Source organism: Centropristis striata, chromosome 6, assembly GCF_030273125.1.
Source record: "Centropristis striata isolate RG_2023a ecotype Rhode Island chromosome 6, C.striata_1.0, whole genome shotgun sequence".
NCBI lineage: Eukaryota > Metazoa > Chordata > Actinopteri > Perciformes > Serranidae > Centropristis > Centropristis striata.
Window position 1 is genome coordinate 1,938,463 of NC_081522.1, and position 16,438 is coordinate 1,954,900.

General features: G+C 38.4%; 1 protein-coding gene across 1 annotated transcript in view; it reads left to right on the top strand.

The window, feature by feature from the left end:
• The window catches only part of tgm2l (transglutaminase 2, like), a 19,619-nt gene extending 3,538 nt beyond the window's left edge, over nt 1-16,081 (top strand). The window contains exons 3-15 of the mRNA XM_059334809.1: nt 295-525; nt 1,383-1,501; nt 3,514-3,642; nt 4,963-5,140; nt 6,388-6,529; nt 8,028-8,131; nt 8,250-8,392; nt 9,113-9,212; nt 10,278-10,423; nt 11,093-11,222; nt 12,103-12,263; nt 14,107-14,243; nt 15,848-16,081. Coding sequence (XP_059190792.1) covers nt 295-525; nt 1,383-1,501; nt 3,514-3,642; nt 4,963-5,140; nt 6,388-6,529; nt 8,028-8,131; nt 8,250-8,392; nt 9,113-9,212; nt 10,278-10,423; nt 11,093-11,222; nt 12,103-12,263; nt 14,107-14,243; nt 15,848-16,022 — 1,895 coding nt within the window. The 3' untranslated portion in view covers nt 16,023-16,081. The remainder of the gene's footprint in view (nt 1-294; nt 526-1,382; nt 1,502-3,513; nt 3,643-4,962; nt 5,141-6,387; nt 6,530-8,027; nt 8,132-8,249; nt 8,393-9,112; nt 9,213-10,277; nt 10,424-11,092; nt 11,223-12,102; nt 12,264-14,106; nt 14,244-15,847) is intronic.
• Nucleotides 16,082-16,438: the final 357 nt, after the last annotated feature.

A 16,438-nucleotide genomic window follows, 5' to 3' on the forward strand; every position in this document is an offset into this window, starting at 1 on the left:
CTTCAAAAATAAGAAATTGTATCTCTATATATAGCCACCTAATGTCAAATAAATATGTATTATTATTATTATTATTATCATTATTTATTTACTTATTTTCTTATTAGTCAACCATAGTATATCAAACAACTTAGATCTGAGAATTTCTATTACTCCCGCAAAGAAAACAAACGAACAAAAAAAACAACAACAAACAAATCAAAACACCGAAGGCAGTTACAAGAACGTCCTCATCCAGCTTGCGAGCTGTACTTTTTTAGCATGTATAATAAATGATACGTTATGTTTCCTCAGGGAAGAGAGACGAGGTAGTGACTAAGGTTCAGAGGGAGCGTGGCGCCGGAGACAAGTGGTGGTTTGACCAGCAGGGAGTGCAGGATGAGCTGCTGCTGACTCTGCACAGTCCAGCGGACGCTATCATTGGCCAGTACCATCTGTCTGTGTTGATGATGTCACCGGATGGACGCATTCGAGAGAAGACAGACAAAGTTGGGTTCCACCTGCTCTTTAACCCCTGGTGCAAAGGTACACAGAGCAAAGTACACACACTCTCTATCTGCTTTCTCCTGAATTCACATTTAAACTTGATCATGTGTCCTGGTACAGCAGAGACAAAATCAGGTGTTTTTTCCATAATTCACCATACAACAGGTTCCTGTCACCACATTTCAACCCAGGAGCATTTTATAATCACCAACATCATAAATTAATTAATTCATGTTACTGATTGTTATTCTATTAGCAAGACAGATGTATACTCATGGCAGAGCCGGCCCAAGCCTCCATGGGGCCCTAAGCAGAATTTGATTTTGGGGCCCTCTATTTCTGCCAATAATATTGATTGTTGATCATTCACACACCTATAAACTCATTGCGGCTCTGGCAGTGTTGTTTACATTATCCTATTGTCAGCCTGTCTTTACAGATTTATGGGGGTGGCCCAGTTAATAACAGAAATAATACCAATGCAATAATAATACAAATAAAACCAATGAATGAATGATGTCCAGGGTGCCACATATGGTTTTTAATCTCAAAATGTAGCACATTCAACTAGAAGAGCGAGCTAGGGTTGATTTACACATCGTTCCAAATGGTAAAACATTATATAAAAAAAACTATATTATATATATTTTAGTAAAAGTGGCATCTGGTTTATTATCTTTGGCTTCAAAAAACTACAACAGCAATGTACGAAAATAAATTGTAGTGCAAGAACAACAATAAAGTGCAACAACAAATAAAATCACTTAGAAATATCTATATCTATATATCATATATAGCATAACATAACATCTTTACTCCTTTAATAAGCCCCACTGACTAACTGTCCAGGCCGGCTCTGACTCATGGTCTTCTATGTGTTTTTTTGGGTTTACCAGATGATGTGGTTTTCCTCCCCGATGAGAGTCTGCTTCAGGAGTATGTTATGAATGAAGATGGAATCATCTACATGGGAACATGGGATTACATCAACAGTATTTCCTGGAATTATGGACAGGTAACACACACACACAATGGTGGAAAAAGTATTCAGATCTGTTACTTGAGCAAAAGTACTAATACCACACTGTGAAATTACTCCACTACAAGTAAAAGTCCTGCATTCAAAACTTACTGAAGTAAAAGTACAAAAGTATCAGCATCAAAATGTACTTAAAGCATCAAAAGTAAAAGTACTTGTTATGCAGAATGAACCCAATCAGGTTGTTTATGTGTTGCAAATATATTATTGGATTACTTGTATTGGTTCATTTATGTAAGAAGCGTTTACATTTTGTATAGGGCTCTTTTTAACTACTTAATATACTGTTATGTGGTTTAGTTAAACATAAATGATTAATCATTTTAATGTTAAATCTCGACCTTAAAAGTAAACATAGCTGTCAGCTAAATGTAGTGGAGTAAAAAGTGCAATATTTGCCTTAAAATGTAGTGGAGTAGAAGTATAAAGTTACATAAAATGGAAAAGTAAAGTACCCTACTTGAGTAAATGTACTTAGTTACATTCCAACACTGCACACACACACACACACACACACACACACACACACACACACACACACACACACACACATTCTTGTACTTCTATCTTCGTGAGGACCTTCATTGGAACAGTGAATTCCCTTGCAAGGTTATAATAGTTTTGGATTTTTCATTAGTTTTAGTTTTAATTTCGCTGTGAATTTTTGTTTTCAAATTCAGTTAGTTTTAGTTAGTTTTTTAGAGTGAGTTTGCTAGTTTTAGTTTAGCATTTAGTTTTTTAAAATGCTTTAGTTTTAGTTTAGTTTTTATTAGTTTTAGATTTTTGTAATGGGGTATTTGTTGGATGGAAGGTTAAAAGAGGTCACAGTAAATTTGCCTTTATTTCCTTTGCCACCATCTTCATTATGTATGAAAAAAGACTAAAACAAAGGACATTTTCACTATGATTTTAGTTTTGTAACCACACAATACAGTTTTAGTTAATTATCATTTTTTAAACATAAACATAATTGTAACCTTTACCCTTGATCTCAAAAAAGCCTTTAAAGAAGTGAGGACCGGCCGAAATGTCCTCACTTTGTGATGAGGTCCCTCATTGGAACAGTGAATTCTCTGCCAAGGTTATAATAGTTTTGGATTTTTCATTAGTTTTAGTTTTAATTTTGTTGTGAGTTTTTGTTTTCAAATTCAGTTAGTTTTAATGAGTTTTTAGAGTGAGTTTGCTAGTTTTAGTTTAGTATTTATTTTTTTAAATGCTGTAGTTTTAGTGTTAGTTTTAGTTTTTTGTAATGGGGTATTTGTTGGGTCACAGTAAATTTTGCCTTTATTTCCTTTGTCTGATCCATCTTCATTATGTATGAAAAAAATTGACAAAGATGAAAACGAAGGACATTTTCACTATAGTTTTAGTTAGTTTTGTAACCACACAATACAGTTTCAGTTAGTTATCATTAACATGTAACCTTTAACCCTTAAAACAAAATAAAAAAGCCTTTAAAGAAGTGAGGACCAGCCGAAATGTCCTCACTTTGCAAAAATGTCCTCACTCTGTTGGTTAAAAACATGCTCCGGTCCTCACTATGTAGGAGGTACAAGAACACACACACACACACACACACACACACACACTGTGTGAATGGGCTGTGTCTGTCTGTCAGTATGTGGCCTGTGAATAGTCACAGCAGTGTGACAGAGGAGACTTTGGAGCTTTGGAGGATCAGGGAATCTGTTTGTTGGACCGAGGAAACTTCTGGGCAGGAGGTGTCAGAATGTCACCAAAACACACAAACAAGGGCTTGTTCCTTCACAGCTCGCTCTGAGGGCAGAAAGGACAACAAGCAGGCACACAGATAGATGGCACACAGACAGACAGGACGTGTAACAGAGTTGACACACACATACTGTACACACAGACCGGCCAATGAGAACCAAATGTGATTTGAAATCTGATTGAGAAGCCTGTCCTGCTCAACAATTAATATACTCTTTCATGTTTTTGCTTCACCTCCCTTTGACTCTTTCTCTCAGTTTGAGGACTATGTGATGGACATCTGTCTCGAAGTCCTGGACAACTCCAACGAAGCCCTGAAGAACTTGGAGATGGACATTGAACTAAGATCCGACCCTGTCTATGTCAGCAGGATGATCACTGCCATGGTGAGGATCTCTTCTACTTGCTGCTAAAAAAAGCAGTGCAAGATAATAACTTCTGCATTTAGTTTTCTCTGTCTGAGTGCTGACACATGATACTTTAGTGATGCAACCCATATTAAGTATTAAGTGTTTCCTAGTCCTCTCCAGAAATACCCTCAAAACAGATGAATAGAAACCCCCAGGACCTATCAGAGCCGGCCCAAGCCTCCATGGGGCCCTCAGCAAAATTCAATTTCGGGGCCCTCTATTTCTGCCAATAATATTGATTGTTGATCATTCACACACCTACAAACTCATTGCGGCTCTGGCAGTGTTGTTTACATCAGTGGTTCTCAACCTTGGGGTCGAGACCCCAATTGGGGTCGCGAGATGATTTCTGGGGGTCGCCAAATCATTTTGGAAGTCAGCTCTGTCTCCACTGTGTTAAAGTGTTCATGTGGTAATGTGTTTTAGTCTTTTTTGTGTCTTTTTTGGTAATTTTGTGTCTTTTTTTTGGTGATTTTGTGTCTTTTTTGGTGATTTTGTGTCTTTTTTTGGGTGGTTTTGTGTCTTTTTTTGGTGATTTTGTGTCTTTTTTTGGTGATTTAGTGTCTTTTTTGATCATTTGGTGCTCAATTTGTGTCTTTTTTTGGTCATTTTGTTTCCTTTTTTCGTCATTTTGTGTCTTTTTTGATCATTTTGTTTCTTTTTGTTTTTTGGGTCATTTTGTGTCTTTTTGGTCATTTTGTTTCCTTTTTTAGTAATTTTGTGTCTTTTTTTGGTCATTTTGTGTCTTTTTGGTCAATATGTGTCGCATTCTACTGTTAATTTTACTCTACTTTACAGTATCTTACTGTGATAAAACCACATACTCAATTACAGTAAAATCCTGCATTTAATTGATTTTTACAGTAGACTAAAACAATATTGCAACTGCTGAAGCTAGTTGCAATATTGTTGCATTATACAATGCAGTAATTTTCTGTAAATAGAGCATATTACTGTCTGAAAGACATACTATGAATTAAGCGCTGTCTTCACTGTAACCTCAGTAATTTTAATAAACCATATACTGAATGAGTTAAGTAAAATACAGCCATTAAAAATGTGTACAAGAGAATTAGAAAATATCACATATATACATATCATATATTTTATGGGAAACGGCAAGTACAAATATTGCCCAGAATGCATTGTTTTCTACAGTATAATACCTTTTTAATGGAAAACAGTATGTTACTGTCACAATTTGGCTGTTTTCTTACAGAAATGTGTTACAGTGTGGGCCGGCTCTGTTACCTATACACATATTACATCCCTGACATGTTGTCTCCACCTGTCCAGGTGAACTCTAATGGAGACAGGGGTGTGTTGACCGGTCGCTGGGAAGAGCCGTACTCTGATGGAGTCGCACCGCAAAGATGGACCGGCAGTGTGCCGATCCTCCAACAGTGGAGCAAGGCCGGGGGGAGAGCAGTCAAATACGGCCAGTGCTGGGTGTTTGCTGCTGTTGCCTGCACTGGTAAGGCTCAAATAGATTTCATTGCTACATAAATTAATGATTCCATAATCATTCTAAAGAGGAATAGAAAAATGTGTTTTCAGGAGTAATTGCTACGGACTGTGCAAGACATTTTTAAAGGAGTAATTCAACATTTTGGGAAATACCAAGGAGCAAATTCCTCGTTCCAGATTACAACGGTACCCATTGGTTTGTGGACTCTGGTTTTGAAGACTCAAGTTTGGTATTGTTCAGAATAGATCGGGGACCATAATGCCATTATGTCATCAGCTAAGCCAAGTGCTAGCGAGCTAGCTCAAGGGGCAATCATTATCCAACGTAAATAGCTGACTCCTTAAACGTTTCTTTGTCCAACACTGAACAAGACATATTAAGTCACCAAAATGTTACAATTACCTTTGACAAAAAATGTGTTCAACACTGCAAAAAAAGAAAAGTTGGGTGAACTCGAAATTTCAAGGCAACAAACTTCGATAAAATTTTAAGTTGGACAATTAAACTAAATATTTTAAGTTTTGTTTTTGAGTTTGCTCAACTCTGAATTCAGATTTTTGCCAAACTTATAACTAAGTACTAACTTATAATTTTCCATTGTAATAACTTTTAATGCTTACTTCTGGTTACTTCTGCAATGTGCTGAATTTGCAGGATTGTAACGGCGCTATGAAATTTCAGCTAATGTTGCAACCACAATTTGGAGCTAGCATTGATACGCTAATGGCTACTCTTGTAGCTGTAACAAGCAGCGCCGCTAGCATCAGTTAGCCGCTAGCATCAGTTAGCTGCTAACATCAGTTAGTCGCTAGCATCAGTTAGTCGCTAGCATCAGTTAGTCGCTAGCATCAGTTAGCCGTTAGCTTTCGCTAATGACCGAATTTCACAACAAAGAAATAAGAGTTATCAGAACTATTGTCCCTTGTTGTGAACCCCAACTTAAAGATATAAGTAACAACAACTCACCAACTTGTTTTTGAGCAGACAACTGGCTTCCTTTGTTGTGCTAACTTACATTATTGCCCTAAATGTCAATCATTTATATTTCCAAGTTTTACCAACTTAAATCACTGTTTTAGGCCAAAAAACACAAGTTGGTTCTTTTGCAGTGAATCTTCAGTTGTACTAAAAGACACACCAATTTTTGGAGCCCAATTTTTTTTTAAAAAGGAAAGGATGGAAAGGGAAACTGGCAGGCAGGACAAAAAATAAAGTCATGTATTGGCCCAGTCTGATGTGTGTTATCTTCACAGCGCTGCGCTGTCTGGGAATCCCAACACGCCTCATCACTAACTTCTCGTCAGCCCATGATGTTGATGGAAACCTCTCTGTGGACTTCCTGCTGAATGAAAGACTGGAGAGCTTTAATGGAAGAAACCAGAGGGACAGTAGCTGGTAGGAACACACACACACACACACACACACACACACACACACACACACACACACACACACATACACTCTGGTACTTGTATCTTTGTGAGGACCCTCATTGTAGTAGTGAATTCCCTTGCAAGGTTTTAATAGTTTTGGATTTTTCATTAGCTTTAGTTTTAATTTCGTTGTGAATTTTTGTTTTCAAATTCAGTTAGTTTTAATTAGTTTTTAGAGTGAGTTTGCTAGTTTTAGTTTAGGATTTAGTTTTTTAAAATACACACACACACACACACACACACACACACACACACACAAGATACTTTAAAACCATGAAGTAAGAAAGTGCACCTATTTCAAAAGTTGCAGACTTGATAAAGCATGACTTGAGACTTTCTACTCATCATCATGTAGTTTTTATGATGCAGCTCTGTCATCCAGATGCAGTTCCTGGGGAAGGTGATGAAATTCACAGAGCTGTGCCCACCTCCAGATAATTAATCCAGACATGATAGCGTTTGGTTTTCCAACGTATCTGGTTGAAGACAGAGAGTAATGGTGCCGTTGTTAACACTGGATGCTGAATAAATGCTGTACAAATGAAAAGAGATTTCCTGGGGGCACATGTGCTGTATTGGCCCACAACAGGCTCCTTTTTAGCTTAGTCCATTACCAGAAATGGCTTTGCTTTGTAACTGAAGCAGTTGTTGATAACTTGTGGCCACTACTTCCTGGAGAACCTGGTCTCACAGAAATCCGTGAAATAGCCACGGATTTCGCTTAACTCAAAATCCGTGGAATAGCCACGGAATCGCTCAAATTTCCGTGAAACTGACACGGATTTCGCTACAATGCAAGTTAATAACAGTCATATCCCATTGATATTTTTTCCTATTGGTTTGTTCCAAGTCACGTGACTTTCAAGGTCCCGGCGGTCAGAACAAAAAACATGGCGGACAGTTCTCTCATTTTTAGTGAAAAAATCAATATTTTGACTTAGTTTCTGCATAAAAATGGATTTTGATCACATTTCTAGCGAGAAATATATGTTTTATTTTCTAAATATTCACTCAGTGAATGTACATAATCACTTTGTGGTGAAGATCTCGGCAGAAAAATATGACTGTCATTAACTTGCATTGTAGCGAAATCCGTGTCAGTTTCACGGAAATTTGAGCGATTCCGTGGCTATTCCACGGATTTTGAGTTATGCGAAATCCGTGGCTATTTCACGGATTTCTGTGAGACCATGTTGTCCTGGAAGAGTGAGGAGTCAGCAGTCAGTGATGATATAAAATAATCAATGGAACAAGATCTTAAGAAATTTAAAAAATCTCTTTTCCAAGAGAGACCTGGCCAAGAAAGCAGCATAAAAAGTGACAAGTTACAACATTTAAACACATTACAAACACAATATTCACCATTGCCAGCATTAGCTCATTAGTCCTCTCCTCTCCTCTCCTCTCATCCTCTCCTCTCCTCTCCTCTCCTCTCCTCTCCTCTCCTCTCCTGATTTCAGGAACTTCCACTGTTGGGTGGAGTCCTGGATGAGGAGAGATGATCTCCCCAAAGGAAATGATGGCTGGCAGGTTTTGGACCCAACCCCTCAAGAATTGAGCGATGGTACATTCCTAATTTTTAACCTATTCAGCTTTTGTCTTCCTCTTATCTGTTTATCCATGCTTTATGATGATTTTTTTGTAATACAAATCCATAACAAAAACTAATTTTAATGCTTTAGGTGAGTTTCGCTGTGGTCCCTGCCCAGTGGCAGCCATCAAGGAGGGAAATTTGGGAGTAAAGTACGACGCTCCATTTGTATTCGCCGAAGTGAACGCTGATGTAATCTATTGGATTGTCCAAAGAGATGGCGAACGAAGGAAGGTGATTGGCTTCGGTTTTGATTTTCTTTCATATTTGCTCAAAAGCATCTGCAATTTAATTAGTCAGGCGGCTTAGGACCAGATTTAAGAATAAAGGGGACACGCCGGACAAAAGCACCAAATTTCTTCCACATACTCTCTATCACCATAGGTTTAAATTTTTGGTAGGAGCCACAAGATTGTGGATCGGAGATGGCAGCCATATAAAGTCTATGAGAACCAATATATCTTCCAATCCACTTAAAAGGTCAATCTTGGTGTCAAAATATGCATTTTCTGGGTCAAGGAATCATTTAAAGCTATTGAGAATATCACTAGAGATCTGACATGAGATTAAAGCGTTCCCTTGATTTTTTTTTGAGCAGTGTACATTGCAGCTAATCCGCTCTCTCCCGTGAACATAGATTCATTTAATTATCTAGTGATATTCTCAATAGCTTTAAATGATTCCTTGACACAGAAAATGTATATTTTGACACCAAGATTGACCTTCTAATTGGCTTGGAAGATATAGAGTTTCTCATAGACTTTATATGGCTGCCATCTCCGATCCACAATCTTGATGAAGTGGCTCCTACCAAAAATTTAAACCTATGGTGATAGAGAGCATGTGGAAAAAATGTGGTGCTTTTGTCCGGCGTGTCCCCTTTATTTGGCTAAGTTTCGCCTGACTGTCTGTTTTATCTCCACAACAACTGAATGGTATTGATGATTGTTCCAGATCAGAGTGGACCAGGCAACTGTGGGGAGGAACATCAGCACCAAAAGTGTTTACGGCAACCACAGAGATGACATCACTCTACAATACAAATATCCAGAGGGTTAGTTGGAAAGTCACATATAGGATCAAGGGTTGCAGGAATTGACAGCAGTCATAGCAATAAACCCCTTTTCCACAAAGGTGCACTCTCTTAAAGTGACAGTACGCAATTTTCAAACAATAAACAAAATGGCCTGAACCACACAAAAAACGCATTCTTAACTTTCATACAGTTAAATGTATCAAAATTTGTACTTATTCAGTGTAATTAGTTAACTTAACAATCTAACAGCAAATGGCCAGCGCTTCAAAAAATAAACAAATAAAAGAATAGAATTACAAAACTATAACTGAACACAAGCCCGTCTTTGTCTCAAACATATAACATGTAGCTTCCTATTCATGTGATTTAAAATAAATCATACAACTGGTAAAGCAACCAATTTTAAAAATTTAAAATTAATTTTAACATCATTTATTTAATGAATGTGTAAAAGATTCAGTAGCTTCAACAGGGTACAATACATAACATTTTAAATTTAGAAACATTATAAAAGGTACTTTTTTAACCGGTTTCTTGTACCATTGAACCAATGACCCGATATGAAACTATCAAAAATTAAGGTTTACTCACCTTTCATAATATATTTTTTTCCAGATGGAAAAGGGCCAGGAAATGACATTTTGAGTGTTTTTTTTAGTGACGCAAAATGGCAAAGCTGTTTCCTTTGGAAAAATCTGCAAAATAGAGTTTCAATCAGTCTATGGTTTCAATATGGCCTCCTGGAGGAAATGTGAAAAATTAAAGCATTGCTACTGGTTCCCTATACTCTTCTCTCTTTTTTACAGTATCGCATCACTCAAAAACATGCATTGTATAAATTTGACAGGCCAAAAATGGGTATGTTGCCTGAGGGCAACACTGTACCATAGAGGGTTAAATTGATCATATATTTATGTTAAATCTCGACCTGAAGTAACTAAAGCTAGTAGATAAATGTAGTGGAGTAAGTAAAGTTAGAGAAAATGGAATTACTTAAGTAAAGTACAAGTACATCAAGTACAGTAAATGTACTAAGTTACATTCCATCACTGCTAAACTGTGTAACAAACATCTTCTCCACAGGATCCAAGAAGGAGAGAGAGGTGTATGAGAAGGCTGGACGACGGGTCACAGAGCCGACCAATGGGAGCACAGAACCAGGACAACTGAAGCTGTCAATCAAGCATGCAAAGCCTGTATTCGGGACAGACTTTGATGTGATTGTTGAGGTATGGCGTGTTCAGTAGCATCAGATGGCACTAGGGACGGGAGGATATTTCCCCCCAGATTCAAAGTAATCCTGATCTGCCCCCCCGCTGTCAGCAACAAACATCTCTGGTAAACAGCACACATAGAGAGTCCGGCAGTTAATGGTGCATTCAAAGTCTACACGAATGTCAGAAAAAGTTCCGACTTTCAGTGTAAATTAAACACACCATAAGGCAGATGTGTCAAACTCTGGCCCGCGGGCCAAATTTGGCCCGCAGTATAATTATATTTGGCCCGCGAGGAAATACCAAATGACAACCAGAGCTGGCCCGCCAGTATTATACAGCGCAAATAATACTACAAATCCCAGAATGCTCTGCTGGTGTTTTGGCTTGAACACAGTAGATCAGTGTGGAGCAAACTGAGCAACAATTAAAGTTGTCTTTATGCACTTTTTCTTGCTAGTCCAAGGCTTGAATGGCTGCACATTCATTGAAGGATATTATTATTAGTCATTTGGTTTATTATTGTTATTTTATTCTTACATTTATTATTCTGGGGGGGACAGCTTCGTCCCCCCCAGTTCAAAAATCCCACCTGCGCCCCTGTTCAGTACATTACATCACACACAGTGGATCTGGAGCTGCTGTTGTCAGAATGTATCTCATGTTTCTTCTTTTTCGCTGTAGGTGGAGAATGAAGGGAGCAGTGACGCTCATGCTCAGCTGACCATGCTGGTCATGGCTGTAACTTATAATTCTCTCCACCGGGGGGAGTGCCAGAGGAAAACAATCAGCGTGACAGTGCCAGCTCACAAAGGTAAGTAGCTTAAATAAACCTACAAAGGTCTCTGCTGCACACTTTTGCCACTCTTTTTGTTTTGGAGCAGCATGATGTTAGTCTGGGTATACCCAGACTGCCTTGCGCGCTCAAATTTAATTTCGAACCTCCATCCAGTCTGGCAACCAGAGAGGTTTCTTAGCCCTGTTTTAGGGATCCAATCACAGAGCGGGGAGGGACGGCAAGACGATGACGCGTACTACTCGGCACTTGGAAGCTTGTAGTTTTTTTCCGGATCCAACATGGCTGCAGCAGACGCGAAACTCTCTTTAGCTGTAGATGGTGTTTTAAATAGTTTAGAGTGAAAGTTGAAAGGTGAAAGGTCTCTCAGCGGCTCTGCTGTCCCCCGGCTGGTAGCCAGATCACCGGTAGCGGGGCCATTAGCGCCGCTAGCGCCGCTAATAGCGTAACGGCGGTGATCTGGCTACGAGCCGGGGGACAGCGGAGCCCCCAGAGACCCGCAGCAGCTTGTTTATTGCCCATAAAATCAGTGGATGTGTGGCTGAATGACATGAGGGGGAATAAAGCGTGAAAATAAATAATCTTGCAGAAAGCGAGAACTGGAGAAGCAAAGCAGCAAGCAACACTCTCTCACAGACACACACACAACAAACATCCATCTCTGTTGCTCTACTACGTCATCTGGTATAACTGATCTGATTGGCTAAGAGCTACCTACAGACGCTTTGATAGACCTTCGTAGCGCCCAATAAACGGCTCTGGAGGATCGTAAACCACACCTCCTCTACGGAGAAATGAACGGCTGGTTTCCAGACCAGATCTCATTTGAGATTAGTCTGGTGTTAGCCAGGCTAGCATGATGTACCATCTTCCTGAAAATGATTGTTTGTGCTTTCAGCCCACAAAGAAGTGATGCGTCTCCACTATGACGACTACGTCAGGTGTGTCTCTGAGCATCACCTGATCAGGGTGAAAGCCTTCTTAGACGCTCCGGGGGAGACTGAACCCATCATGACCGTGGCCAACATCCCACTGAGCATGCCTGAACTCCTTGTGCAGGTGGGTACACACTGAGCATGCCCAGAGTCACTGGTGGAATGTAACTAAGTACATTTACCCAAATACTGTACTTAAGTAGGTGGTATTTTACTTTATTGTATTTTACTTGAGTATTTCCATTTTATGTAACTTCATACTTCTACTCCACTACATTTTGAGGAAAATATTGTACTTTTTACTCCACTACATTTAGCTGACAGCTTTAGTTACTTTTCATGTCAAGATTTAACATAAAAAACACAATACATTTTAAGTGATAGCTATTTTTATAAATTAAACCTCATAACTGTATATTAAGCCGTTAAAATTGGCCCTATCTTGAGAATTAGAGATTAATTGAGATTAAAATGCTACTTACATAAATGCACCAATAATAATAATAATGATACAATCATATATTTGGAACATCTGAGTGGCTCCATTCTGTATTAAGTGTACTTTTACTTTTGATACTTTAAGTACATTTTGATGCTGATACTTTTGTACTTTTACTTCAGTAAGTTTTGAATGCAGGACTTTTACTTGTAGTGAAGTAATTCTGCAGTCTGGTATTAGTACTTCTACTTAAGTAATGGACCTGAATACTTCTTCCACCACTGCCCAGAGGTCACAGTTGAAAGCATTTAAAGGTTCAAGGACTGATTGTAATGGAATGAGACATCCCACACATCATTCTTGGAGGTTTTTGCCCCAATATATGATGGAAAATGTGTAATTAAAAAGCATCACAACCGACGGCCTGTTTTGATATGTAAGATCACACAGACAATCAGCTGAAAGCTACCTGCATTTTGACTGAAGGAACCAGATTCCTCTGTCTCTGGAGTCATTTGTGTACTCCTTTATAACCCAAAAGGGACATTTAGTTGCTGATTTAGTTCTTGTGGCTCTATGTTTGGTATTTGAACTACATAATTCATCACTGTGATTAGTGTCTAGTGCAGACCTGGGCATTGGGCGGCCCGCGGGCCACATCCGGCCTGTTGGCTGTCCTTGTCCGGCCCGCGTGAGGTTACCAAGAAATTAGAAATCAATATAACCGCAGTGCTTTTATTTTGAAAAAAATAGCAAACATTATCATTAGCACTAGAGCTAACAAGCACTTTTACTATAGTTAAGACAACAAATATAGCCACTAATATATATGACAGAATAAAATAAACTCTAACAAACCTTGTGTCCTGTCAGTCAGCCACTATAGAAGCCTTTTGATACTTTATATCAACTTTATATGAATTACGACGCACTCGTTATTATTTACCGTTCGTTTTTTCATTTAACCGTTCTACCGGTTATTTCCTGTCACTACCTTTCAAAATTAAAGCACCCGTTTTACACTGGACGACACCTTTTCAAAATAAAAGCATCACAACATTGTAAAACACCTTGAAAATGTACAAACATGAAAAAACAAGTTATAATACAAAAACATAAATATGAACCTTGCTAAAGGTCATTTACAGTTGTGTTTAAAATAAATGTTAAAGTGATATAGTGATTGGAGTATTTACTACTTTTTACTGCTATACTTGATTTACTCCACATTAACAGTCTCATCATAACATGTGTTCCTATCAGTAGCAGCTCAAAACCAGATAATTTACTGTATTTTATAAAGCGATTAAATAATATTGAGCAGAATTTAGTTCAGAGTTTTGGTCCGGCCCCTGCAACCTTCGTGGTATTGGTCATGTGGCCCCTTGGGGAAATTAATTGCCCACCCCTGCTCTAGTGTCTAGTGTCTAGTGGAAGCCTTTCAGTGTTTTGTGTTTCCATATTGAAAACTGTGATGTCCCACACTGTCATTTCTTCCCTGAGCGTAGAGCTGTCTCCTTTCTTCCAGGTGCCTGGAAAAGCTGTTCTGTGGGAACCAGTGACAGCCTACATCTCCTTCACCAATCCTCTACCAGTTCCTCTGAAAGGTGGTGTGTTCACTGTGGAGGGGGCTGGCTTACTCTCAGCCACTGAGATCCATGTAAAGTAAGTACTGAGCTCCTTCCAGCAAATTCTTGAACCAGTTACAGCTGGGAGCAACTTTGGCTGCAAAATTAGTTCATCCTTGGTGTGTATGAGGCATGTGCAGATAATAAACAGGTACACAAAAAAAAAAACTTGTTCCCAGAACGTAATAAAATTATGGAAATAATTTCCACCTAAATAAAATGCTTTAATTTAACGAGAATAAATTTGTTGAGTGAACAAAATGTAAATATGTTGGGTCAACATGATGTATTTGCGTTACTGTTAATTAATTACCAGTGGTCAGTCCAACTAGATTTGTAAGGGTAATTGTAACATACTAACGTTATTTTCTTGGGCCATTTAAACATGTATGACATTATTAAGAGTTACTTTATTAAATAGGGTAGTTACAACTACTTTTTAAAATAGTGAAGTACATGAATTAATTGTGCTGAGCCAACAAAACAAAGCTAGGTTGAAGTGGTTTAGCCTAAAAGATTACCTTTACCATATGAAAATGAACATAATAGTAATTATTCATTTATTCAACCTATATAACCCCAGCTGGTGTCAAGTTTAGAAAAGAAAAACACAAAGCAAATTGGGTTGTTTTAACATAAATTATTCTAGTAAATTTAAAATTGTTGCATTTTATGCGTAAAAAAACTACATGTTTTAAAATTGTTCAACCACAAAACATCATTGTATATAGTAGAAGCTGCATGTTAGACTAAGGAGAAGGTAGCAGACACCCAGTTTGCTTTTTTTCAGTGTACATACACACTTCAAGCATCCACATGCGTTAATGTAATGCATATGGGCAGATACAAAGATGTGTTGTTCTGACTCTTCTGGCTCTATTGTGCAGCCCTGACACTCAATGCTTTAGCTCTCAGCCATCTCACCAGAGTTGGTGCCCTCCTGGGCCTTCACTGCAAAAAAGCCAACTTGTATTTTTTGGCCTAAAACAGTGATTTAAGTTGGTAAAACTTGGAAATATAAATTATTGACATTTAGGGCAATAATGTAAGTTAGCACAACAAAGGAAGCCAGTTGTCTGCTCAAAAACAAGTTGGTGAGTTGTTGTTACTTATATCTTTAAGTTGGGGTTCACAACAAGGGACAATAGTTCTGATAACTCTTATTTCTTTGTTGTGAAATTCGGTCATTAGCGAAAGCTAGCGGCTAACTGATGTTAGCGGCTAACTAATGCTAGCGGCTAACTGATGCTAGCGGCGCTGCTTGTTACAGCTACAAGAGTAACCATTAGCGTATCAATGCTAACTAAAAATTGTGGTCGCAACATTAGCTGACATTTCATAGCGGCGTTACAATCGTGCCAATTCAGCACATTGCAGAAGTTAGCAGAAGTAAGGATTAAAAGTTATTACAATGTGAAATTATAAGTTAGTACAACTTACAGTTGAGTTGACAAAAATCTGAATTCAGAGTTGAGCAAATTTAGAAACAAAACTTAAAATATTTAGTTTAATTGTCCAACTTAAAATGTTATCGAAGTTTGTTGCCTTGAAATTTTGAGTTCACCCAACTTTTCTTTTTTTGCAGTGTTGTTGCTGAGGCAAGCTGCAGAAAAATTCACCGTTCTTTCTTTTATTTTTTAGGGGGGATGTATCTCCAGGTCAGAAGGTGGCTGTCAAGCTGTCCTTCTCACCTGTGCGCACCGGGATCAGGAAGCTCCTGGTGGACTTTGACTCTGACAGACTGAAGGACGTGAAGGGAGTCAGCACTGTGGTCGTCCACAAGAAATACCGCTCCTTAATTACTGGACGGTATTAAAAGCGTTCCAGCTGATTACTCCAACACTTCTTGTATTGTGAGCAACATGGTCTCACAGGAATCCGTGAAATAGCCACGGATTTCGTTTAACTCAAAATCCGTGGAATAGCCACGGAATCACTCAAATTTCCGTGAAACTGACACGGATTTTGCTACAATGCAAGTTAATGACAGTCATATCCCGTGGCTATTCCAACATACAAAGTGATTATGTACATTCACTGAGTGAATATTTAGAAAATAAAACATATATTTCTCGCTAGAAATGTGATCAAAATCCATTTTTATGCAGAAACTAAGTCAAAATATTGATTTTTCACTATAAATGAGAGAACTGTCCGCCATGTTTTTTGTTCTGACCGCTGGGACCTTGAAAGTCACGTGACTTGGAACAAACCAATAGGAAAAAATATTAA